We start from the raw sequence: 27,695 nt of genomic DNA, 5'->3' as shown, positions 1-27,695 counted from the left end.
AATCTTTCTTTTTTTGAAAAGACTTATGTATTAAATTGTTAGACTCGGTCATTCTTTAAGTACTAATAACGGCACATCCAAATACATCTCACATTCTGCTTTCATAATTTACTAACAAAGTTAAGATGCATGTAGGAGTATTTTATTTTTTTAATGCTTATTTATTTATTTTGAGAGAGGGAGAGAGTGTGTGTACATGAGCAGGGGAGGGGCAGAGAGAGAGGAGAGAGAATCCCAAGCAGAACGTGGAGCCCCATGCGGGGCTCAATCCCACAAACCACGAGATCATGACCTGAGCTGAAATCAAGTGTCAGAAGCTTAACCGACTGAGCAACACAGGTGCCTCAACATGTAGGAATATTTTAAAGAAGTCTATTGGAGTCTATTGGAATTATTAGTGGCATTCTGTTTTTTAAGAGCGGGAAAAGTCATAAAAAGGAAATCTCTTCTGAAAAGAACAAATACGTGTTCACAATTCCTGATCTGCAGTTCTGAAATCCTCCAAACAAAACAATGACAAATATATGTATCTCCTCACCTTTACTGGGGCGCCTGGGCGACTCAGTTGGTTAAGCGTCCGACTCCTGATTTCGGCTCAGAGCATGAGCTCACGGTGCGTCAGGCTCTGCGCTAACATCTCAGAGCCTGCGTGGGTTTCTCTTTCCCTCTCTCTCAGCCTCTCTCTCTCTCTCTCTCTCTCTCTCTCTCTCTCTGTGTCTCTCATAATAAACTAATAAACTTAAAAAAATATTCTCACCTTTACTGCAGAAATGTAAATGTGGGGGTGCCTGGGTGGCTCAGTCAGCTAAGCATCTGACTTCACTCAGGTCATGATCTCACAGTTTGTGGGTTCGAGGCCCACATCAGGTTCTGTGCTGACAGCTCACAGCCTGGAGCCTGCTTCAGATTCTGTGTCTCCCTCTCTCTCTGCCCCTCCCCTGCTGGTGCTCTCTCTCTCTTCTGAAATAAATAAAATAAAAACATAAAAAAAATTTTTTAAGGAAATGTAAATGTGTATGTGCTCGGGATACTGGCCCTGGAAGAAGTATCCTACAATATAGGGTGTATGTACTATATTCCCTTTACAAAATCTTAAAATTTCTGATTTAAGAGAAATATCTGGCCTCAAGGGTTTGGGACGAGAATCACAGAGCTGTCTTAGAAAAGTCTAGGACAGATTATAGGATAGAAACAAAGTATAGGATAAAAAAGGATAGAGGGATGCCTGCGTGACTCAGGGAGTTAAGCATTGCCCACTCTTGATTTTGGCTCAGGTCATGATCTCACAGTTGTGCGATTGAGCCCTCCACACCCAGTGTGGAGCCTTCTTAAGATTCTCTCTCTTACTCTTCCTCTGCCCCTCCCCTGATTATCATGCCCACACTCTCTCTCTCAAAAACTAATGAAATAACTAACTAACTAAATAAAAGTATAGGATAGATATTTATATGGCATGAAAATATGCCAGATATATATCTGGCAAATGAGTCCAGGAGTACAGATATTTTGTGATATGAAATCTGAGAAAAGAGTCAGATAATCACCAGGCTGACCTCCGTTTAATTAGTAAGAAAACTAGATGGGTGGGGGGCATTCAGCAACTTGCCCAAGGTTACTCAGCTACAGCTGGAACCCAGGCAGTCTGGCTTTAGAAATCATTCTTTTGAACCACAAAAATTATGTTACTGAAGACTAATTTTGAATGGTTCCGCTGTCGCAACAGAGTGGGATGCAGTCTCTAAGTTAAAAGCACAAGGATTTGTGGAAGTTCATGCCCTTATAGGCAAAACTCTAGGCTCCAAGAAAGTGTCAGGCTGGCTCATACATAACATTGGAGGATCCTGTTCATTGGGCACCATGAACAGCCCCAAAGAAAAAACTATGGGTGCTCTTACACCGTGGATTTCATCTGTCCAATGGTAGCCTTCCACACTGAACTTTCAAGTAGCTAATCAGTGCTTCTTTTTTAAAGAGCAGAAAATTCAGGATCACCAAACATTTAAGGAAAATGCCAAACATGAAACGGATCAAAATCATCCATAAAAAGGAACCTAAACAGGACGGAAGAAATACAAAGTGTAGAAGAGAACATTTCAAAAAATTATACGTCATTGTACACCATTCTTATAAGAGGAGCCAATAGATAATACATGAAAATAAAGGGGCGCCTGGGTGCTCAAGTTGGTTGAGCATCTATTTGTACCTTCAGAGATTAGAAGAAACTATATCCATGAAAGCAAAACAAGACATTATACAATAAGGGGGTGGGTGCAATGGACGATAAGATAGAGCATCCAGAAATTAAAAATATGACAACTGAAAATTCAATAAAACTTTGAAAGGTAAAGTCAATGAAGTTCCCCAGAAAGTAGTTCAAGAAAACAGAGATCAGAAAACTTAGAGAAGTTATCCTGGAAGTTATTTCAGAAAAAGCTTCCAGAAAGAGAAACACATAAAATGGTGGAACGGAAATCATCCATGTATGGAACAATTTTAAGAACTGAAGAATGAGGGGCGCCTGGGTGGCTCAGTCGGTTAAGCGTCCGACTTCAGCTCAGGTCACGATCTCGCGGTCCGTGAGTTCGAGCCCCGCGTCGGGCTCTGGGCTGACGGCTCAGAGCCTGGAGCCTGCTTCCGATTCTGTGTCTCCCTCTCTCTCTGCCCCTCCCCCGTTCATGCTCTGTCTCTCTGTGTCTCAAAAATAAATAAAAAATGTTAAAAAAAATAAAAAAAATAAAAAAAAAAGAACTGAAGAATGAGTCTCCAGACATGAAAAATCCTAAGGGACCGGAAAAATAATTTATAAAAAAAATCCAAGCACATTATGCAACTTCAGAATACTAGTGAAAAGAAAATGCTAACAACTTCTGATAACTGTTTGAAAATTTTCTTAAGAATTTGGGGGTGGGGGCTAATAGCAACATGCATATGGAAAGATGGGAACTCATGGAAATTCCATAAACAAAGTAAGTGTAAGAGAGATGAAAGTTACCAATGTACCTTGCTTGACTCAGCAGTAAGCGATGTCATGGTAAATGTCAATACTGATGACTGATTTAACCATGGATCAAGTTTGTCTGTGGGATCGAAATTTCCAAATACTTCTAAGAGGAGCCAATAGATAATCCATAAAAATAAAGGGCGCCTAGGTGGCTCAAGTCCGTTGAGCATCTGACTATTGATTTCGGCTCAGGTCATGAAATCACAGTTCATGGGTTCAAGCCCCTCATCTGCCTCTGTACTGACATGTTGGAGCCTGCTTGGGATTCTCTCTCAATCTCTCTCTCTGTCTCTCTCCCTCTCTCTCTGCCCCTCCCCCACTTGTGCATGCTCTCTCTCTCCTTTCTCTCAAATGAATAAACATTAAAAAAAAATAAAGGAATGTAACTGTATTAATGAGAAATAAGAAGAAACGTACTAAAACAATGTTTGAAAGAGTTGAAATGGTTACTTCTGGGGAGTTACCCAAATTAGAAAGTGAAATTTTTCTTTATTGTCCCATGTCTATACACTGTTTTTTGTTTAAAGTCTATTTATTTATTTTGAGAGAGACAGAGACAGTGCAGAGAGAGAGAGAAAGAGAGAGAGAATCCCAATTAGGTTCCATGCTGTCAGTGCAGAGCCCTACGTAAGCCTCGAACTCAGGAAATTGTGAGATTATGACCTGAGCCAAAATGACAATCCAGACACTTAACTGACTGAGCCACCCAGGCACCAATCCCATATGTTTAAAATAAATCTTTAGATATACATTCAAAATTTTGAAATATAAAAATATAATTTTCTCCTTGCAATCATCTGTCAATACTGGTATTCTGCGAATATTTGCCTTTTCACTTATAGTATTAAGTTAACCATGTACCATGAACATTTCACCCCAATCCATGTGGACCTCTTCACCTTTTTAAGTCACTATATAGGATTCATTCTCTGGTGCATTACATTTTTTTTCTTTTTGTAATTTTCTTGATATGGATATTAAGGTGCTTCTGATACTTTGTTATTAGCAACAACACATTGAGAAATACCCTTGTTACATTATTTGTGCCCACACGTGCTGTATTTCCTCAGAAAGCATTGCTAGAAATGATGCTGCCTGTTGAAAATTTACCTTTTCACAAAGATTTCCCCCATTACTTTCCAAAATGTGGACAAATGTAGACTCTTACAAATCATACCGTGTGCACATAATGATAATGGCGATTCTTTCATGTGGTATTTTTCCCTTCTATGATTTTGTTGTGAGAGATAAAAGCCTTCCAGAGAAAAACATAACGTTAAAGAACAAAGGTGTTGCTTGCATTGTTTCCAAATTTAATGAGAATATTGTTTGTCGTAACTGTTTTCTGAATAATTTTTTAAAACTGTTTGGTTTGGGGGCACCTGGGTGGCTCAGTCAGTTGAGCGTCCAACTTCAGCTCAGGTCATGATCTCACAGTTTGTGGGTTCAAGCCCCGCATTGGGCTCTGGGCTGACAGCTCAGAGCCTGGAGCCTGCTTTGGATTCTGTGTCTCCCTCTCTCTCCCCGCCCATCCCCAGCTCATGCTCTCTTTCGCTCTGTCTCAAAAATAAATAAATAAACTTAAAAAAAAAAAAAAGTTTGGTTTGGTTTTCTCTGTTTTGTCAAGAAAAAAAAAAAATCCCAGTTCTACTTTGTGAAGAGTTTTAATAAAGATAAACGTTAAATCTTCTTTAATATTTTGGTATTTATCAAATTGTTGTCAGTAAATGTGTACTCAGACAATAAGTAAATTCTTTGCTGCTTAAGTACACAGCAGAATGTTTTATTAATCATTGTTTTCGAGAGCATATCTGGATAATTGTGTTTTGTATAAATATATGGATTTCTAAAACCAGAATCTGAATGATAGTTTTACTGTACTGAAAGAGGATTCCCTGACGGCTTATAACGTTTTCCTATCTATTGAAATACACAAGACTACTCACTTGACTGATTCAGGGAATTACCTTTTTTTTTTTTTTAACATTATCCTTAAGAAGATTTGTAAAGGAGCATTAGTCACATAGTCATGGAGCTGTATTTGAAAGACTTTTGAGCCTTTTCAACAAATGTACTTTTGTTTTTCTTTCTTAGGGGCACCGCAATTGCTGGCATCGTGTTTGGAATTGTATTCATCATGGGGGTCATTGCTGGGATTGCCATATGTATCTGCATGTGCATGAAAAACAACCGGGGGACCCGGGTGGGCGTCATCAGGACCACCCACATCAATGCCATCTCCTCCTATCCTGGTAAGCACAATCGCTTACTCCTTCTGAAGGAAGAGTCAGATTTGTTAGTTATGCTCTATGCCTTGGAGAGAGGAAACATTGAAGAGGCCACCACAATCATCTCCAAGAAGGTAGGGCATTTCTAAATTAACGTAGATTGAAGCTCTAACTTTCAATGGAGATTGATTAGGTCCAGGTAACAAAATCTACCTCACATCTGAAGGTATTCGTATTTTTAATGCCTGTCTCATTGACTGCAATTCCCAATCAGCCGGAGTTAAGAGAAATAGACGATTCACGCCCACTGTGTCTACCAGCCAGAGTTCTGACAAATAATTCTAGAGAAAGTGTAAGTGACATGTCTTAACAAACTGGCATCTGACCTAGTAGGTATGTATGTCTTAAGGAAAAGTATTAACTAAAGTTTTTACGTGTCCTCTTTATGCAAGGAAAACCCTCTTAACATAATAGCAAACTTCTCAACAAAGAAAATTCTCAGCAAAGGTAATACATTAATAATTTGACAGGTATTTGACGAGAATCTGCTAGAAGTTCTACATATAAACATATTGAATACATATGACTCTATAACCAAATACTCCATTTTACAATAGGTGATTACACAGTAGAGTTTTCTAGGTCAGTCTGTATATGTACATTTTGACATATAAAAAGGAGTCAAGTTTTAAATGTAATACATTCTTAAAAGATAATTTCCCATCCACTGTATGTTCTTTCTCAGCTCCTTTATTTTTATTTTTTTAATGGTGTTTTTTTTTTTATTATTTTTGAGACAGAGAGAGACAAAGCATGAGCAGGGGAGGGGCAGAGAGAGAGGGAGACACAGAATCTGAAGCAGGCTCCAGGCTCTGAGCTTTCAGAACAAAGCCCGACACAGGGCTCGAACCCATGGAGTGTGAGATCATGACCTGAGCTGAAGTCGGACACTTAACCAACTGAGCCACCCAGGCACCCTCTCAGCTCCTTTAGAAAAGAGGGTACCTCGGGGTACCCTCTCCAGAGGAACAGTCAAAGCCAGGGGTTCCTCATTTTAGCCAAAGTAAATGGCAAATTCCTGACTGGGGGCTAGAAGGCAATGCATGAACTGGCTCCTCTTTTTATTTGTCTGACGTCATTTCGTTCTCTACTCCCTCTTGCCACTCTGGCTCCAGTCACACTCTTCCTTGAACACAGAAACAGGCTCCGTGTGCTCTGTGAACACAACAGGGCACACTCCCATCTTAGGGCTTTGCCTAGAACACGGACTCCTGCACTCAATTCAACTCTTTGCTCAAAAATCACCTCCTGACTGAGGGCTGCTCTGCCCACTCTATTTAAGAGTGTATTGTGTCCTTCCCCATTGTGTCCTTATTCTACCCAGTTTTTTTCCCCCAGAGTACTTTTAATCTTCTAAGATACCATATAGTTTATCTCATTGTTATATTTACTGTTTATTGTCCATCCCCTCCTTCTAGAATATTAGCTCCACAAAGAAGAAATCATTGTCAATTTTGTTCACCACTCAATCCCAAGTATAATACCGGGACTGGCACATAATGGCCATTTAAACAGATGTAGTTGAACAAGAGAGGAACACCACTCATGACAAGATCTGATGTAGTTATATACAAAAACCTAGAGAATTTACTTTAAATTCCACCCTGGAATATGTAGCTTTTACTCACACAAAAGCAATTCACAATGTGGATTCTTTCCAACTTAGTAAAAATATTGTTGGGATTAGTGTGATGATGTTAGAACTCGAGGAAAGGGGAGAAAAGGGGGGGTTGTTTTTTATTCTTCACATCTCCCTGTTTTTACCTGGTCAGCCCATAACTCAAGAGAACAGAGGAGAGTCAGAGAGAGACATTAACTAGAAAGAAGACAAGGAGAAGCCCTCTGTAGATAATATTCCAGATACACTTTAAAAAAAAATTCTTAATGTTTATTTATCTTTGAGAGAGAGAGACAGAGAGAGAGAGAGAGAGAGAGAGAGAGAGAGAAAGCAAGTGGGGTAGGGTCAGAGAGAGAGGGAGACATAGGATCCGAAGCAGGCTCCAGGCTCCGAGCTCTCAGCACAGAGCCCGACGTGGGGCTCGAACTCACGAACTGGGAGATCATGACCTGAGCCAAAGTTGGACGCTCAACCAAACTGAGCAGTGCAGGAGCCCCCAGATACACTTTTGCTTGACCAAAAAAAAGCTTAAATTAAACATTAAACATTTTAAAACATTGAAAAATATTTTGGGGGGCACCTGGGTGGCTCAGTCGGTTAAGCATCCGACTTCGGCTCAGGTCATGATCTCACGGTCTGTGAGTTCGAGCCCCGCGTCGGGCTCCGTGCTGACAGCTCGGAGCCTGGAGCCTGCTTCGGATTCTGTATCTCCTTCTCTCCCTGCCCCTTCCCCACTTGTGCTCTCTATCAAAAATAAATAAATGTAAAAAAAATTTTTTTTAATATTTTTTATAAAAGTAGAATGTAAAATACAAAATATTTGAATGTGAGGGCTTATGTTTCCTCGGGTTTGAAGTTTCTATTTCATGCTTGGATACATGTTTTTGAGTGGCGTCATATATTCTGGCAGATCACGACAGCATGTTGCATTTTCAGTAAATGCATTGTTCTGGGAACCGAATACCGTGAGAAACATAATAAGCCTTATGGTGGAAGCATTTTTACTGCAGAAAGGCTAGGTCTTCACAAACATAATGTGCTTGATCACTTCTCATTTCCTTCGCAAAGTAACTAATTAAGCTTTTACTTAAGAGATAGGAAAACACACAGAGTAGTATTGAATGCTTTTCAAAATCTTTCATCTGTAGACATATTACATATTTTTACTCACAGTAATGAAATAACCTTGTAATAAATGAGGCAACCACCCAACTTATTGTATAGTCTTACAGCCTGAGGGCCACATGCATGAGTAGAAAATAATTTGGCCAAGGCCATCTTATTCCTTGCTGAAAGGGCTCAGTGAGGACACCTGCAGTGAACGCTATTTCTGTGCACTAGAGAGATTACTGAGAAAAGGTAGTCTGCCACCCCCAATACTTTGTTGGACAATGACTTTCCAAAATAGTTTTTGTTCCTGCCGTGTTGGGTAGAGTGAACAGTGTCCAGTTTAATTACAATTATTTGTCAAGTCTTATAACTTCCACTACTTTCCAGAACTTCATTGTGAGCAAAGGAAAGTGATCGTGCTAACCCTTTTTTAAAAAATAGGTTTGGATGATACACACTTGACAGAAAAGAATACAGAAAGACCACAACAGAAGGCTTTGCAAAGATATAAAAATCAACAAAAGGAAAGCAAGGAATTTCAATGCTATCAAGAAATCTGAGATCTGAAGTACATTGTTGAGTCCCCTGCTGATTGCCTAATAGATGATTGATAGATAGATAGATAGATAGATAGATAGAGATAGATAGATAGATAGACAGACTGATTTGGGTAAACAGTGGAAAAGGAGGGGGAAGTTCTTGCAAACAGAAAAATGACAAAGGATACATATAGAAAGGGGTTGTGGAATTGGAAAAAATCATCATTTTTAAAACCATCATAAGAAAAGGTTGGGGGGGTGCTTGTGTGGCTCAGTAGATTAGGCAGCCAACTCTTGGTTTCGGCTCAGGTCACGGTCTCATGGTTCGTGGGTTTGAGCCCCACATTGGTTCTGCAATGACAGTGTGGAGCTGCTTGGGATTCTCTCTCTTCCCCTCTCTCTCTGCCCCTCCATGCTTCTCTCTCCCTCTCTCAAAATAAACAAATAAACCTAAAAAAAAAAGTTTGGGACAAGAGTCATTAATGATGCTGAATCTGGGGGAAGAGGCTGCAGGGGGACAGGACATTTGCAAGTATCTACTCCCAGGTTTGCTGCTAGTTATAAGGGGAAAGATAGAAACCAGACAGTAGAGAAATCAAACAACATCTTGACCAGCCAGTAAAGTCACCAAAAAAGGACAGATGGACATCTTGCACCTTTGGGTATTAATTACTCTGAAGATGACACAATTGTATATGTGTAGGATTCTGGTTGAAAGTTTACAGCTTGAATCTAAGCATGAAAAAAAAAAATCTGACAAAGCCAAGTTGAGAAGCATTCTATAAAATAACTGACTTATGGTCTTTAAAATCTCCTGGAAATATTTCATTAAGAAATCAAAACTCTAGGGTGCCGGGCAGGTTTAGTCGATTAAACGTCTGAGTCTTGATTTCGGCTCAGGTCATGATCTCACGGTTTGTGAGTTCAAGCCCCGCATCAAGCTCTGCACTGACAGTGCGGAGCCTGCTTGGGATCCTTTCTCTCCCTCTCTCTGCCCTTCCCCTGCTCATGCTCTCTCTTTCTTAAAATAAATAAATAAAGCTTTTAAAGAATTTTAAAAAAACCTCAAAACTCTAGGGGCACCTGAGTGACTTAGCTGTTTAAGCGGCCAACTCTTGATTTCAGCTCAGGTCATGATCTCACAGTTCATGAGATGAAGGCTTGTGTCCGATCCTGTGCTGAGTGGAACCTGCTCTCTCCCCTCTCCCTTTGTCCCTCCCATGCCCATGCACTGTCTCTCTCTTTTAAAGTAATTAAACATTCAAAAAAAGAAACCAAAAATCTATTTGCATCATTGAATTCACAAATGAGGGTAACCTTATTAGTATTTGCACTGAACACACAAAGACTTTCATATACTTATCAAAGGATTTGGTGATAGGAGGATAGTATCTTCTGATTGTGCCTATATTCTTACAGAAATTAGAAACAAGTCTTGTTCTGAAAGTGGGTTGAGGAGATGTTTATAGTTAAGGAATCTCAGAGGGGCAGGGAAATACCCAAAGAAATACATAATTTCCAAGCAATGCCAAGGGTTTCCACACTTAAGAATATAGTCATTCCTTGAAAGTGAAATCAGTTGTTTCAATTGTTCATTTTTCTCTAGCCACTTTAAGCTCCTAGGTACCGGTCTGGGAGAGCCAAAATGTTGAATTTAATCAAGATTGGAGATTTATCAGGCAATGGGGAGAAAAAGAGATAAGAAAGTTGATAAATGCACAGAAATAATTTTACTGATGGATGATAAATCTAAGCTTAATAAAGAAAGATAGGAAGACAGGAAAGAGGTGACATCAGTTTAAATTAACTTTTTTAAATGCCATCAGTGAAACTGGAAATCTAGGTGAAGTTCAAGATATGTTGGCGTGCGTATTCTAGAAAGGTAAAGAGTCGCGGTCAGATTTACATACATACCATTCCGTTATTGGTTACAGCAAGGGTGAGAAAAAGATTTTTGCAGGCAAAAAAGTTCAAGTGTTAAAAATACTGTTTAACACTTCATGAAGTGGACAGTCTTCATGCAGAGAGCTGCAAAATAGGTGGAAGGAAGGGAGCTTTTAGAGGATAAAAAAATAAAGAACAAAGAAGAGAAAAATAAGAAATATCTGATTGGCTGCTGCATAAACCTTGTTTGGAGTGAGAAGAAACAGGAAGTAAGTATAGAGCCCAGAGTTGGCTTGGGGTTTGGGGATTAGCTGACTGGATCTACTAAGTTCCAGGTCAAGTGGAGCTTCGTAGGGACATGACGGTTATCTAAGCTTTGGTTTGCTGCCATAGCACCCTGGGCAGAAGTAAGCTTCATCTTGGGGCTAGAAATTAACTTCAACACATGAATGTTGAAATCATCAACAATGCTAATAGAAGTCATGATGTGGAGAAAGATAATGGGCCAGATGCTAAATCTTCAATGGATGAGAGTCTAGAGCAGAGCAGACCACAGGTATTGATAACGAGGAAGAGTAGAAAGTAGTATAATCTCATAGTGTGTGCTACAAAAGAGCCCAGGTTTTTAAAGAGGGAACATAAGCCACGGTTTGAAAAATGGCTATGAGAATCCCAGAAGACACCCAGTGCACCTGCTGGCCCTATAGGACGTAGGATACAGGAGAAAAAGAAGACCTCTGATTTAATACTGCTGTAGAGGAAGCTGCCCTCTCAGGACAAATCTGACTTGAATGAAAACAGAAAGTGAATGTTCACTTCCTGAGATAATTATCTCCTGTATTCTTCCTTCTTCTCAAAAGCTCAAAAATCCCTTTATTTTTCTCGCTCTCAGCAGATCTCATTTCTCTGGAAAACAGGCACAGTTAGAAGAAGACTGCCTCATATTCTGAGCTAGAGTAACGTGTAAAGGGATGAAAAGGTGAGGATACAAAGGGCTTTTCTGACGACAGACTTTGTGGTCTACTGAGTACAGTGAAAGGGGGTGGGGAAAGTTTAGAAAATTAATTAAATTCATGCGTAAAGCCTTCCGGAGTTAGAGGTCTACAATGAAGGATGTTCTCGTAGCTTGTCTAGTAACTTGTTTCTCTGGTAACAGAGAGATGTAAAACATGACTGGACCAGGTCTTGATGTCATCTGAAGGGAAGGGGAATGACAGCTTCTAACAATATCATCTTTTTGGGAAGTGCATCTTAGGCCACTATTGAGAAAAAGTGGGCAGGACTGGGTCTGTGTGGTGGGGATGGAAGCAGTGGAGAGGTCCTGCTGGGAGCTCTGTGGGCTTCTGCTCTGATTACGGTTCAGGCAAATTGTGAGTAGTGGGATTTGGGAGACGATGGAGGAGAAGATTTTCTCCTAGCAATAATATTAGGAGTTATCTTTAAAATTAAGTTGTGAGCTGGAGCCCTGGGTGGCTCAGTCAGTTAGGCAGCCAACTTCAGCTCAGGTCGCTGTCTTGTGATTCGTGAGTTTGAGCCCTGCATCGGCCTTTGTGATAACAGCTCAGAGCCTGGAGCCTGATTCAGATTCTGTCTCTCTCTCTCTCTCTCTGCTCTCCTTCACTCTCTCTCTCTCTCTCAAAAATAAATAAGCATTTTTAAAAAATTAAAAATAAGTTGTAAGCAAACACTAAAGTATATTAAAAGATAAATTGAGGCATATTAAAACTTTAAGAGTTTATCTGAGCAAAAATTGATTTGAATCAGACAGCACCAACCAGAAGTTGTTAGGAGTACCCTGCCTTATATAGAGAAAGTGTGGAAGTGAAGAAATGCTCAGCTACAGCTTAAATCCTAGTTGGCTCTTTGTGATTGGTTGCCTTTTTGTAACTTTGAAGCATTTATAGGCTTACATCTTGGTTTGCTTACCGTGACAGTGGAGTCACCTCAGTGTAATGGGCTCCTTGTTTAATTAATTTCACAGGTGGTAATCATATTGCAATATATAAACATGTCAAACCAACATTTTGTACATCTCAAACTTACATGATGCTATATGTCAATTTATCTAGTAAGAAAAAATTTTTTTGAAACATGTTTAAAAAAAGTCATGAGATTCACCTGGCCTACCAGATATTAAAACCATTTAAAATCAATAATAACTAAATGGGATATTAGTACAAAAATACATGCCTTGTTCATTGGAATAGAACAAATAGATTAAAATTTCACGAACAAAAGGAGAGACAACAAAGCAATGTGAAAAATGAGGATTAAGAAGGCACATAGATAATTTGGCTTAGCCAAAAATTTTAAATTTAGAAAAAATAAACTTTGATGCAAATATACACCAAATAAAATAATACATAAATTTAAATGGAAAACCTCAGAAATAGTTTGGTTACGTATCAGATATCTGAAAGAGGAGATAAATGTCTAAGTTTAGAGACAACACAGAAGAGATAAAAAAAGATGAAGCATATATTTTAAGTACAAGTTTTCAACTGTGGTATGTCAAGGTAAAAAAATATAATTAATCATTTTGACAGTTATTTTTAGAAAAATACCTAGAAAAGATACACACTTCTGTATATTTGTTCATATCATATTATGTTAATTATATCTTGATTCGAATTAAGATCCCACTTTTTAAATTACCAACCTAAAACAAACTAAAAATCACCCAATATAAACTACAAACAGCAAACAAGTTGTAGAACAATGTGAAATCCAGCTACTACCAAAGAAATGTAAAATAAAGAGCTATTGTTTTTACCATTAAATTACCAAAGTGTTAAGTGATAGCCAGTTAGTTGATTCTTGGAATTTTATTTTAACAAACTAAATCAAAATAATAATACAAAAAAAACCTATGTGTAGAAAGAAAGTCATCACTCCATTATTTATAATAATAAAAAATTGTTAATTTCAAAATAACTGAAGAGTCAGAATAATATGCAGACATTAACAATAAAGTTTATGAAGAATATGTAGTAGAATGAAAAAGACTATGTTATAATACAAAGTAAAAAAAAAAGCATATACCCATTTTACATGAGTACAAGGATATAAAAACCATAAATGACTAGAAGAGATTATATAAAGATAGTTGTTAAATCATGGCGACAAAATTATGGATGATTTTCCTGCTTCCAAATTTTTTAAAATAATGTTGTATATGTTTTGGTAACACTGTGCATCTTCCCCTTTACGTTTGCTTTAGAGATGTTGGCCTGAGTGGATGAAAAGCATTATGTTTCTTCTATGAATTACATAACGTCTGTAAATTTTATAATATTGTAGAAAACTATAATGACATTAAGGATAAACAGCATAGGTGCACCTGGGTGGCTCAGTTGGTTAAGCATCTGACTTTAACTGAGGTCATGATCTCGCGATCAGTGAGTCCAGCACTGCATCGGGCTCCATGTTGGCAATGTGGAGCCTGCTTGGATCTCTCACTCTCTTCTCTCTCTCTGCCCCTCCCCTGCTTCTCCCCGTGGTTTCTCTTTCTCTCAAAATAAAATAGATAAATTTAAATTTTAAAAAAGGATAAATGGCATATTTTCCCTACTTAAATCATAGAATTGGAATATTGATTATGAAAGAATTTCAAAGGCACCATCCCTCCAGCTGCATCCATACATCTTTGAAAGATGATTGACCTTTAAGAACAAAACCTCTTAGAGTTAGTCAGGAATTTTCTAGAATTGATAACCTTAAAAAGTTTTCTTCCTAGTGAAACCTTATTATCGCAAGAAGGAAAGATTATCACAGTCCACAGTTATACAAGTCTTATTTCAAAATATCTTCCAGTAGCTGGTATTATAAAAGATGTGCCATGTTTATTTCATGATGGACAGTCCTCAAAATATTGCTCTTCTGCATTATGTTATCACTTTATCAAAATTCAAAGGCTGTATGAGTAGAAAGCTATATGGCTCTAATCATGTCTTAAATTTTCATGTTCAGCATGCAGCTGTATAAACCATAGGGAATCTCACTGAAATGTCCTCTGGCAGTTTTAATGCAGATGGCAAAACGTAAACACTTCGTTACATAAATAGACACTGTCACGGCTTCATGACAGAGAATGATGCAGAGTCCATCTGTAGAATCATTCTACGTGTGCTCCTCGAGTGGGAGGCAGGGAAACCTTCCGTATAAAAACAGCTTAGAACCACACGCTTATAAGAAACAGTTCAATGGGTATCCAGCTGTAACTTCCCGTTCTACATGGAGCCTGCATTTCTTGGCTTGGATGAAGTATATTATAAATCTCTTTGTCTCAGTCTTCCTAGATATAATGAAGCAAAGGAGTGGGTGTAATACAGCGGGAGTGTGTGCTTTGGGTCCACAGGGGTTGTTCCATTTTGTTATAGAAAACAAAGCTTGTGATAGCCCGGACTCCAAATGTTTAATTAAAGCAGGCTTAGAGAAGCTGTATACAGCTGTGTCCTCTGCCATGAGGCCTTGGCCTGTAGAGCCCACCAGACACTGGCAAAGCCTTTGCTCAGGAGAGCAGTCCTCAGAGGACATCCTGCCCAGTTCTGTGTCTCCATTTTCCTCTTTTCTCAGGTGACTCAGTCCTGTGTCCTCACATCCCTGAGTACAGGCAGATCAGTAAGTGGTTCAAGTCACCAAGCTCTTGGTAAAGCAAGCCAAGTTAAAGGGATCCAGAAGAAACATTGTTCGTGTTGCATACAGGGTGAAGCCCTATGTTTGTGCACGCATATCAATCAGAACACTATCGTAATCTTATTGGTAAGAGCACAATTTAGAAGACTTTTTTTTAAAGATTTTATTTCTAAGTAATCTCTGCACCCAACATGGTGCTCGAATCCACCACCTGAAGATCAAAAGTCACACGCTCCACCAACTGAGCCAGCCAGGTGTCCCTGGAAGATATTTTAGAAATAAGTTTATTGAAATGTTGCTTGTTCTTTTCTTCCATTGTAACGTTTTTTTGCATTATTATGCAAATGCCATTTTTTGCATTATTATGACAGTAGTCCTGTGATTTAGGCTACATTCATAGTAAGCCATTAAGGCATGTCAATTTCCAATTAGAATCATGATCGCGATGATAATCCAACTACTGCCAAATCATCAGAGGGGTTGCTCAGATGTTGCAGAATGATTGGTTCTTGAAGACATGGAGTATATAAGGGGTGCTTCTCTTCCAACCCTCGACACGGGATTGGCACACTACAAAATAGACATCCATACAGAGTCGTGATAAAGTGTATTAAATGTGATTTAAAACACACTGACATATATTAACAATAAAAAATTAAGAAAAATTTTCAAATAATACTTAGAAAACGAAATTCTTCATTCCTATTCACAAACATGCTTGCCTAAAGCGAGAAAAACCCTCACTTTTTTTCTTATTCCTATAATGGTTCCATGACCTTCTGAGTTGCAGGAGCCCAATAAAGGGTGCCCAATACCTGGACACCTTCTTTCACTCCCCATCTCTTTCTTCACCTACCCAGTCATCAAGTAAGCACTCAGCTGCTCAAGATCTCTTCTGATTTTTTCACTCAATGCCATGACTCCCTTACACTCTTTCACATATGCTATTACATCATTTCTCCTTTCCTTCTGCCCACTTCAATCCATATGGCTGAGACAATCACCTTCCCAAAGCATATTTACCAGCATATTAATATATCTGTTGTGCCTGGGTGGCTCCATCAATTGAGCGTCCAACTTCAGCTCAGGTCATGATCTCAAGGTTTGTGAGTTCGAGCCCCACGTCAGGTTCTATGCTGACAGCTCAGAGCCTGGAGCCTGCTTCGGATTCTGTGTCTCCCTCCCTCTCTCTGCCCCTCCCCCACTTGTGCTCTGTCTCTCAAAAATAAATAAATGTAAAAAAATTTTTATATATATTTATATATATTATAAATATATATAAATACATATATAATATATATATAATATATATATTATATATATATCTGGTAAATGCACATCACACACTCCTTATGTGATATTCAGAGCCCTCCATGATGATGCTACAATCGGATTCCTCAACACTTTTTCCCATTTCTACCCTCCATGTACTTTTTGCTTTCAACAAAAGTGTTCTTCTGCTTCTGTGCTTTTGCTCAGTCTTGAATTAGCCCCTAGTCTTTAATTTATCTGCCCTTTCACATAATTCCAAGAAACTTCCCTAAGCAGCCAATTCTAAACATTTTGGCCAATGGCGCCATTTTTTATAGCACCTACCCTTTCATATACGTGCATCTTCAACCAAATAAAACTAAGATTTTTTTCAGACAAAAATTATGTCACCTCCCAAAGTGCTCAGTCCAGTGGCTGAAACATAGTAGACACTTAAGTATTTGCTAAATGTCTGACGCCCTTTACCTTTCCTTTTTCAGTGGCACCACCGCCCTATAGTTATGACCATGAGATGGAATACTGTGCCGACTTGCCGCCTCCCTACTCTCCCACCCCACAGGCTTCCGCGCAGCGTTCTCCACCCCCTCCTTATCCTGGAAATTCAAGAAAACAGTCCTTCTCCCAGAACAGAATATGTGCCAATCAGAGATCTTGCTTGGAATAAAAGGCTTGCTCTAAGGAATATATTTTTGGGTGAAACAATACGTCAAGTGGAATGTCCAGGCTAAGAAACACTGAGTTTTTATCCTTCTCTGAGCTGACCCCATCTGACGTACTGCTCGATTTGATGGTGTCATATCTGAAGAGATGTACCAGTCAATATAAGCACATTCAGAGAAGAGTAACAAGATAGACAAAACATCTGAAAATCATGTTGCTTAAGGAAATTGCAATACTGATCCTGGAAAAGAGAAGAATTAGGAAAGACAGGAGGACAGCCTGGACTGCCTAAGGAGACAACTATATTCTGCATTGCTTTAAAAGTTGGAACAAGAATTATTCATTCTTTCGTTCATCAATAAATACTATTCAAGTGCCTAAGAGCTCACTCTGTGTCTTCCACTGTTTGTGAAGCACTGGATGGAAGCTACAGGAACTTTGGTTTCTGGATGAGAACAAGGAACTTTGGTTTCAGTATAAGAAAGAGGAGTTGGAGCTTCCTTATTCACTGGATTGTTTTGTGAAGTTCTCTATTACCAAGACTTCAAACAGAATCTGTCTATCTGATAGAGACATGCTCTAGAAAGGACAGCTAAATCAAATGGTAGATGGATCCACTGGGCCCCAAACATTCTGTTTATGTTTTAGGTAAGTGTGAAGTAAGTCTCTATGCCTCCAAGAATTAAAACAACTGGAAGAGTTGAATCTTCTCTATTTAGTTTGACAGCTAAAACAGGATCAAAGGGACTCAACAGCTGCTTAAAGCCAAGTGCTAGCTACTGCTATCTAAAAATCATGTGACTTTAAGTAGTGTTTTATTATGAAAAAGGTTATTCCAACTGTGGGGGGGGGGACCGTATTGAGTTCCACAAGCGACAAATACTTCTCTTCAGATTAAGAGATTAGAAGCCAAATATTCCCATGGGATTTTACATCAAGGAGTAGACTCGTAGAACTTGACAAAAAAGATATACAACAATTTACAAAAAGAAGAGAGGAAAATAAAATTTGGATTCTGTTCTGTGGAACTCCATTCATATGTAGCTTAGTCAAATTTGTTTCCCTTTTCTTTTGTAATACTTTAAAAACCTACTCCCTTGAAAAAGTTATACAGTTAATAGAAAGGTTATGATAGTGACACCAAACGATTGCCTTTTGCCAAAATCCAAATGTTACGAAGTGCCTACCTTCAACTATAAAAGTTTTTTACTAAATAATTCTAATGTGCCATATTTTGCTGCAAGTAACCTTAGCATTTATATTTTTATGTGGGTCCTTTCATGTTTTTAAAATTTACATTGACAAAATATTGGGGGAGAGTGATGTCACCAAGATGGTGACATACATCATTGCTGAATTTGCTCCCCCTCACAAGAAGAACAAGTAACAACTATCCAAAACCAGACACCACTGAGAGAATCCTAGAACACAGGAGTGAGGCTGAAGCACCCCCTGAACTTCAGAGACCAAGACAGACTATAGTAGAGGGGTAAGAGAAGCGACTACATGTTGACTGCATTGCCCCTCCCTCAGGACAGTGCAGCACCACGGGAAGAGATATCTCCTGAGCCTCCAGTTCCTCCAGTGGAAAAGAGAACCCAAAGGAGGACAACTAACTGCCCTCCCCGCCCCAGGATGGTGGATCACTCTGTGGCAACCCCTACTCTGATCTCATACCACTGGAATTGCAGGGCTCAGCCACTGTAAATATAACTGTGACAGAGAATGAGGAGGAGCTTGCAACAACCAGCCCATGGATGTTGGCAGACCAAGTTCATACTGGCAGTGCCCAAATAGTAATCTCAACCAGGGGCTTTGCTCATCTGTAGAGCCAAGTTGGGAGCACACTCTGACCAGGGAACCCAGAGGGGTGCAGATCTGCCTTATTCACATCCTCAAACAAGAAGTTTGTCAGCCCTACAGCCCACTTTTCTCACACCCAGGAAGGGTACTGAGTCACAGCCCCGCCAACTGTGGAGATTGCCTTCAGCCCCATCTGACCGGAAGGGCTAGAGACGGCTCCTGGAAGCTGCGTGACCGAGTGACACTTGAGCTGAAAGAAGAGCAGACAGAGGTGATAGTTTGCAGAGCCAATGGCCTCATTTGGCCAGGGAACTTGTGGTGTGGGTCTGCTTGAGTTAAGGCAACAAAGAGCTGTACTGGTTTTAGAGCTGCTCCTCTTCTTGCATCCAGGCAGGGAATCTAATTCATAGCCTTGCTTATTGCTGAAGACAGCCTGCAGCCTATCTGAGCAGGGAGCTTAACCAGAGCACACAGGAAGCTGCATAGCCCATCTAACAGCCCTACATACCGTGGGACTCGAAGAGAGTGCAGCCCTTGGCTTCCTCCATCTGCAGAGCATCACCTGACAAGGGAATTCAGTGGACACTCAGGCCTGATTTGTGCCCCAAACAATGATTTGTATGGGTCCTGAGCCCTGGCTGCTGCCCTGCCAGAGCAGAGAAGCAGGTAAGATAGCTCCATCTACTACTGAATATGGACCCAGTCCCAAACATCTAGTAAGTCTGAGCAGAGAATAAGACAACAGAGGACCCCATCCTATAGCTTCATATGGATAGGGAACCAAGCCAGCAATCATATCCAAGTATTTTCAGCCAGTGGTAAACACACTCCATCCCTCTCTTCAGTGTTTGAATAGATGCCTTGCCCAAAGAAGTCCATAATAGCAGGTCCCACCTGCCCAAAGGCATTCCAACAGACACACCCACCTAAAATGAGCTGACTACTGAAGAGCTATTTCTGCCAAAACAAACCTGTAAAGTCTGGAAAAGGAGGTTAATTACTCAAATGCTCAGGGCTACCTGGGTGGCTCAGTCAGCTAAGTGTCTGACTTCAGCTCAAGTCATGGTTTCACAGTTTGCAGGCTCAAGCCTCACGTCAGGCTCTGTGCTGATAGAAAGCGCCTAGAACCTGCTTCAGATTCTGTGTCTCCCTCTCTCTCTGCCCCTCTCCAACTCTCTCTCTCTCTCAAAAAATAAGTAAACATTAAAAAAATTTTTTAATTACTCAAATGCTCAGATACCTATGCAAGAAATCAAGTCTCATGAAAAATCAGGTAAATACGTCACCACCAAAGGAAACAAATTAAGCCCCAGTGACTGACCCTAACGAAATGGAAATCTATAAACTATCAGACAAAAAATTCAGAATAATACTCCTAAGGAAGTTTAGTGAATGATGTGAAAGCAGAGACAAACAACTAAACAAAATTAGGAAAACAATGCAGGAACAAAAAGAGTTTGACAAAGAAATAGCAACCAGCAAAAAATCAAAACAAAAACAGAAATCCTGCAGTTAAAAGATACAATAACTGAACTGAAGAATTCAATAGAGAGTTTCAAAAGTAGACCTAAACATGTAGAGGATCAAATCAGCAACCTGAAGGATAGGGCATTGGAAATTACCCAGTCAAAGGAGAAAAATGAAATTAAAACGGCAAAGAAAACCCTATGGAAATTAAAGGATAATGAAAACCAACAATATTTGCATCATAAATTCCAAAGGAATAAAAGGAGAAAGGGACAGAGAGTCTATTTAGAGCAAAAATGGTTGAAAACTTACTGAACTTGGGGAGATAAATGGATATCTAGATCCATGAGGCCCAAAGGATCCCAAATAGGTTGAACCTAAGGGTATAGGGCTACTCTAAGAGACATTATAATTATATTGCCAAAAATAAAAGGCAAACAACAACAACATTTAATAGCACCAGGAGAAAAGAGAACTTACATACAAGGAACCCCCCATATGACTATTGGTGAATTTCTCAACAGAAACTCTTCAGGCCAGGAGAGAATGGGGTGACATACAAAATACTAAAAGAAAATAACTGTCAACAAAAATTCTATACCCAGAAAAGCTGTCCTTCAAAAATGAAGGAGGAATAAAGATTGTCCTGAACAAACAAAAGCTGAGGGGGGTTCATTACAACCAGACCTGTCTTGCAAGAAATGCTAAAGGGAGTTCTTTAACTCCCCTTATAATTAACACAAAAATAAAAACACAAAAAGGTAGCATGAATCTCACTGACAATGGCAAATATATAGTCACAATTGGATTATGCAATATGGTAATAGTGATACACCATTCACAACTCTAGTTTAAAAATATTTTTTAAGAATGTAGCAAAAATAACCATAAATACAATAACCTGTTGTTATTTGCACCATATCAAAAAACCATAAATTGTAACAACAATAAACTAAAATGTGAGAGGCAGAGGGGAGCCTAGGAGGCTCAGTTGGTTAAGCATCTGACTTTGGCTCAGGTTATGATCTCACGGCTGGTGAGTTCAAGCCCTGCATTGGGCTCTGTGCTGGCCGCTTGAAGCCTGGAGCCTGCTTCAGATTCTGTGTCTCCCTCTCTCTCTGCCCCTCCCTTGCTCGTGCTCTCTCTCTCAAAAATAAATAAACATTAAAATGTGAGGGGCCGAAATAAAAATGTAAAGTATAAAAATTCTATTTAAGTTATTAATAGGTTTAATATAGGTTTAAAATAGAGTGTTATAAGTTTAAGATATATTATGCATGCCTCATGGTAACCACAAGGGAAAATCTTGTAGTAATAACACAAGAGAACACAATAAATAAGTCAAACTATATTGATACAAAAAAAAAAATCAAAAACACACACAAAAAAGACAGCAAGATAGGAAACAAGGAACAATGGATCTACAAAAGAATGAGAAAAAAATTAGCAAAATGGCAATAGTAAGCCCTTACCTATAAATAATTACAATAAATGTAAATGGATTATATTCTTCAATCAAAAGAATGGCAGAGCGGATAAAAAAATTCAACAATATCAGCCTTAAAAAAGACTCACTTTAACCTTAAATAAAAGAAAAAAAAGGCAAGTATAGCTACACTTATATCAGACAAAATAAACTTTAAAAATAATAAAAAAAGAGTCAAAGAAGGTTATTATGTGATGATAAAGGAACCAATACATCAAGAAGATACACAATTGTAAATATTTAGGTGCCCAAGAAAAGAGCACTTTAATACATAAAGCAAAAACTAACAGAGTTAAAAGGAAAAATAAACAGTAATCCAATAATAGTTGGAAACTTTAATACCCCACTCTCAACAATGGATAGATCATCCAGACAGAGAATCAATAAGGAAACAGTGGATTTGAACAACACTATAGAACAAATAGACCTAGCAGATGTACACAGAACATTCTGTCCAACAGCAGAATACACAATCTTCTCAAGAGCACCTAGAACATTTTCTAGGACAGACCATATGTTAGGCCACAAAACAGGCCAGCAAATTCAAGAAGACTGAACTCATACCAGTAGTGTGAAACTAAGAATCAGTAATAAGAGGAAAACTGGAAAATTCACAAACACATAGAAATTAACATTTTCCTGAGCAACCAGTGGGTCAAAGAAGAAATTAGAGGAGAAATAAAAGTTTATTGAGACAAATGAAAATGGAAACACAACACACCAGAACTTATGGGATGCAGCAAAAGCAGTTCTACGAGAGAAGTTCATAACAATAAATGCCTACATGAGAAGTAAGAAAGTTCTCAAACAACCTAACTGTATGCCGTAAGGAATTAGAAAAAGAAGAACAAATTGACCCCAAGGTTTGCAGAAGAAAGGAAATAAGATCAGCACGGAAATAGAGAATAGAAACACAATAGAAAAGATAAACCAACTAAGAGTTCTTCTTTGAAAAGATAGAATTGACAAAATCCTAGCCAGACCAACCAAGGAAATAAGAGAAAAAAATTAAACAAATCAACAAAATTACAAATAGAAAAAGAAACATTACAGCTATTACCATAGAAATTCAAAGGAACACAAGAGACTGTTAGAACATAAATTAGTGCAGCCACTATGGAAAATAATATGGAGGAATCATTAAAAAATTAAAAATAGAACTACCATATGATCCTGCAATTCTGCTCCTAAGAACATAACCAAAGATACTGAAAACACTACCTCAAAAAAGATATCTTGTACCCTCATATGAGTTCATAACAGCATTATTGACTATAGCTGAGACATGTAAACAGTCTAAGTATCCATCAATAGATGAATGGATAAGGAAGGTATGGGGTGTAGGGTGGTGTGTGTGTGTGTGTGTGTACACAATGGAATGTCATTCAGCCATTAAAAAATGAAGAAATCCTACTATTTGGGACAACAACAATGGACCTTAAAAGTAATATGCTAAGTGAAATAAGACAAAAATAATCCTGTATGATCTCACTTATATGTGGAATCTTAAAACAGTAACAACTCATAGATAAAGAGCTCAGCCTTGTGGTTTCCAAAGGTGGGAGGCGGGAGGAGGGGGGATAAGAGGAAGGTGGTCAAAAGCTATAAATTTCCAATTTAAGATAAATAAGCACTAGGGATGTAATGTACAACATAATGACTAGAGCTAACACTGCTGTATGGTATATAGAAAAGGTGTTAAGAGAGTAAATTCCAAGAGTTGTCATCAGAAGAAGACAATTTTTTCTTTTATTCTTCTTTACTTTCCTTTTATCGTATCTATATGAGAAGACGGATGTTAGTTAAACCTATTGTGGTAATCATTTTACAATATATGTAAATGAAACCTTCATGCTGTGTGCCTTAAACTTACACAGTGATGCATGTGAATTATTTCTCAATAAAACTGAACAACAAAACTGTGTATCACTTCTATTCATTGAAAGAACACTGTGATAATCATAACTTCCTAGTAGCTGGTTAGAAAGATCTTTATTGCAAGTCTGCCTAAACACTGCACTGCATGCCTAAAAGAACACTGGGAGCAGATGATCAAATGTTTGTGTCATTTGGCAATTAAATCTAAAAAGTTTAATCCAACGTCATTATTATAATTTGGTGAAATCCCAAAATGACACTAAGAATTTTGCTGAATAAAATAATCAAAAGAAATGCCTTAAGGTTTAAAATTACAGTTCAGGTCCTCGTAGTTAGGAAACTTAGTAGTTAATATACGTAGCATATTTTTCTTTCAAATACATTGATCTGACTGAAATGCACTCTGTCAGTGAGATCTAAAAGATGGATTTGTTTTGAATGTACTTGCTTGAGTCTTAGGCACTGACGATTTTCTGGCTTATAAGACACAAAGCATTCAAGAGCTCCAGCCTATTCTAGTGACTGAGATTTTAGCATAGTTTTAACAGTACATGTGCTTTATCTCTCTCCTGTAAGTGTGATCACATCCAATTACACCGCAGCTATGTGACTCAGTACTGGGGTCTCTGTGATGTTCACAGTGTTGGTTGCAAATGAACCGTAAATTCCTTAGGAAAAATGGAGAGGAAAGGAGCAGCGGAAATTGAATTCTCATCATCTTCACCATCAATAAACATTTACTGCGTACCTCCTATGTTCTGCAAACATTACCCCCATAGGAGCCATTTCAGTCCGCACCATATCTCTTCTTTGAGTTGTTTTACGGCTACCCTTAAGGCTCAGCACAGGCCCAAAGACCTACAACCGATGACTATTTTTACTATTTGTAGTTAGTGTCACAAGAGCATAAAGGTGAACGTTACCAGTGTAGACTTTTGGAGCTCACTGATATTTTCATAGATGATACATCTGAAAGGAAAACAGCATATAATGTGAAAGCTTTGAATTACGGTTGTTCAAAAACCAATGTGTGTGCTGTGGCCAGTGTCTGCAATATGCAATAAAGTGAAATGACTCATTATACCGAGGGTTCTATTTTAATTGTCTTGTGTCTGTTTTGTTTCACCCTCCATTTCTGCTGATTTAGCCTCATTCTTTTGTACAGAAACACAGAGCTGAAGCCGGATAGACTTTATGTTGAATCCTGTCTCCTGCCTGTATTATTTGAGAGGGGCCAGTTCATCTCTATGAAATTTAACTTTCTGCTCTGGAAAATGTAAATAATATAATTTGGTTCATCAGGTTTTGTGAAAATTGGATGATACATGCAAAATTCTAAGTATAGTGCCTGGCACATAGAAAATGTTCTCTAAATATTAACCAAAAATAAGTTAACAAAAGAATAACGTAAGGACAGCAGCCTCTGGAATCGTGCTGTCCAACACATTAGCCACCAGCTACATATGGTTAAATTTAAATAAATCAAATTTAAATTAGATGAAAAATTCTTTTTTTTTTTTTTTTTGGAAAATTCACGTCTTCAGTCTCACTAACACATTTCAAATGCTGTATAGCCTCAAGTGACCAGTGGCTACCACACTGGACAGTGCTGCTCTAGAAGAATCTAGGCAAAGTGCAGTGAGGTAGCAGGAAGGAGGTTACAAAGAAGGATACAGTCATCTCGTCCAGGAAAAACTGAGCTTTGCCAGCGAATGGTGACATCCTCCACAAATATGTGCAAAGAGGCCTTTGCTGTGGAAGTGAGGCTGGGGTCTGCAAGAAGCCCACTCGGTCTCTCCTCAGGGCCAGAAGCAGGGGAGGTATTGCAAGAGCTGAAGGGCTGAATCTAGAGGAGGGACCCTGGCCCAGGAGCTGGGGAGACAGAACCACAGGCCCTTCTCAAAGTCTACTCAGTTCTGCTGAACTGCCCTGCTCCACTGTGGAAGCCATTACAGGAGCATCCAGGGCCAAACGTATCTTCCTAAGGTGAGGCACTGAGGTGTGCTCTTCCATTATCTCATAATCTTGTTCCCACCACCAAATGAAAGCCGTGCTTACCATTCTTCCATTCTATTCCCAATCCGTCCCTGCTTAGCCAAACCCATTTTGCCAACTTTCAGCCGTAAGTGAGGTCAAGTCCAGGATGCATCAGACTATGTTGAGTCTGTCAAAATAGTGGAGAGCTGGGTGCTATTGCTTTATTTTTAACTTAATTAAAACACCCTAACACCACAATGCCAAAGTCATATGGTCACATAATCGCTTTCCAGATCCTCAATCTGAATGTGGTTGAAATGCGGTTTTAATTATAGGGCCAAGTTGCAAGGGAGAGAGCTGAACTTGTAAGTCCAGTGCTTTTCTGGTACGACCCCACTGTGTGGTATGACTCATTTCAAATCGCGTCAGGACCTCCAGAAACGAAAGCAACATAACTGGATTCAAAAAGATCTCCAGATGATTCTGATGTCCACCCTAATCCCCACCACACCCCTTACCACTTACAATGGTTAAGGCAGAAGAAGGAATGAAGGCTTCAGAGTGAGAGACCGTGTTTTCTCTCACCTCCGTCGCCTTCTAGCTATGTGTTCTGAGCCGAGTAACTTGGTCTCCACAACCTCGGTTTTATCTAAAATATGGGAACACCACCACCTTTGCCAGGTTGTGGCCATGATTATAAACAGTATATAGAAAACAACTGTCATAAAGATTCTCTCTGGGTTGGTGAAGTCCGACAGATACAAATATATATGCCAATTCTCTTTCCAATGCTTGTTCTCCCACTTCTGAGCCTTACCACTTCTGTGAGCAGATATAATAGTTATCCATTGCTGCGTAACAAACTACCTGAGAATTTACAACCTTGAAACAATGTTAACGATCTCAGTTTCTATAGGCCTGGAACCTGGGTATGGCTTAGCGGGGTCCTCTGACTCAGGGACTCCCACGGGTCACCTCCACGTGCACCTGACGAGGGCCTGCCTCCAAGCTCTTTCCTGTGCCTGGAGGACTCTGTTGACAGGCTTCTACTCCTGGCGGGCTTTTGGACTAAGGGCCCGATTTACTCACTGGCTGTTGGCCAGGGACCACCTGCAACTTGAAATGTCTGCTTGCTTCCCCAGCGCGAGCAAGCAACAAGAGCCCTAAGGCAAAAGAACACACTAGCAAAACATAGTGCCAACGAGAGGGGAGTCACAGAGTTAAACGCTAATCTTGGAACTGACATCCCATCACTTTTGCCACGTTCAGTTCCTTCGAATAAGGTCACCAGGTCAAGTCTACACAAAAGAGAAGGAGATTACACAAGGGCACAAATACCAGGAGGTGAGAGCACTGGCTATCTTAGTAGTCAGCCTACCACAGGAGGGATATTTTTTCTCATCCTCTGTGGGTCCATTATGTGGAGTTTAGGCAATCTTTCCTAACAGGACTGTACCAGCTCCACAGCTGAAAGAATCACAGGGCCAAGCTTGGCTGTGATCAAATTGCTTTTAGTGAACTGACGGGGGCAGAAAGGAGCCGCGACGATCCCAGAGACATGCCGACTGGGTGAGTGTTGCATTCCTAAGGAACACTGAACCGAGATCTACAACATTTGTGTCTCTCCTGAACTTCATCTATGAGCTGTGATACAGCACATCGAATTTTGGCAGGGGAACAAAGTAAACCACGTACCACATACCTTATGGACAAGTCTTAACGTGGCCCCGGTTCTAACCTTTGTTTTAACTTCGTGCCAAGATATTTAATCTCCATTAAGAAGAGAATTCCCAGACGAGTTTCCAGATGAGTGTTCAGTGGACCAAGCTGCTACCTAACCTAATCTGGAATACCTTCACTAAACATGGGAAACAAATCTAAGGAAATGTTTGCAACCGCAGGAACGTGTGCTGGGGACTTTGCCTTCTCTGGATGCATTAAGAAATAAATGGTTTTAAAATGTTCAGCTAGACCCTTCGATTTTAACCTGTTTCAGCTCTGCTTTCCCTTTTCCCACCCAGCTTTGAGCAGCTTTTGAGCGTGTGCAGCCCACCTCCTATTAGTGCAAAGGGGAGGC

General features: G+C 39.4%; 1 protein-coding gene across 1 annotated transcript in view; it reads left to right on the top strand.

Moving 5' to 3' along the window:
• The window catches only part of CYYR1 (cysteine and tyrosine rich 1), a 112,624-nt gene extending 87,902 nt beyond the window's left edge, over nt 1-24,722 (top strand). The window contains exons 3-4 of the mRNA XM_058731807.1: nt 5,096-5,253; nt 16,827-24,722. Of these exons, the coding sequence (XP_058587790.1) occupies nt 5,096-5,253; nt 16,827-17,011 (343 nt within the window). The 3' untranslated portion in view covers nt 17,012-24,722. The remainder of the gene's footprint in view (nt 1-5,095; nt 5,254-16,826) is intronic.
• The last annotated feature ends 2,973 nt before the right edge of the window (nt 24,723-27,695 follow it).

Source organism: Neofelis nebulosa, chromosome 5 (genome assembly GCF_028018385.1).
Source record: "Neofelis nebulosa isolate mNeoNeb1 chromosome 5, mNeoNeb1.pri, whole genome shotgun sequence".
NCBI classification, from domain to species: domain Eukaryota; kingdom Metazoa; phylum Chordata; class Mammalia; order Carnivora; family Felidae; genus Neofelis; species Neofelis nebulosa.
Note: the sequence above shows the minus strand (reverse complement) of the source record. Positions and strands in the feature narration are given on the sequence as shown.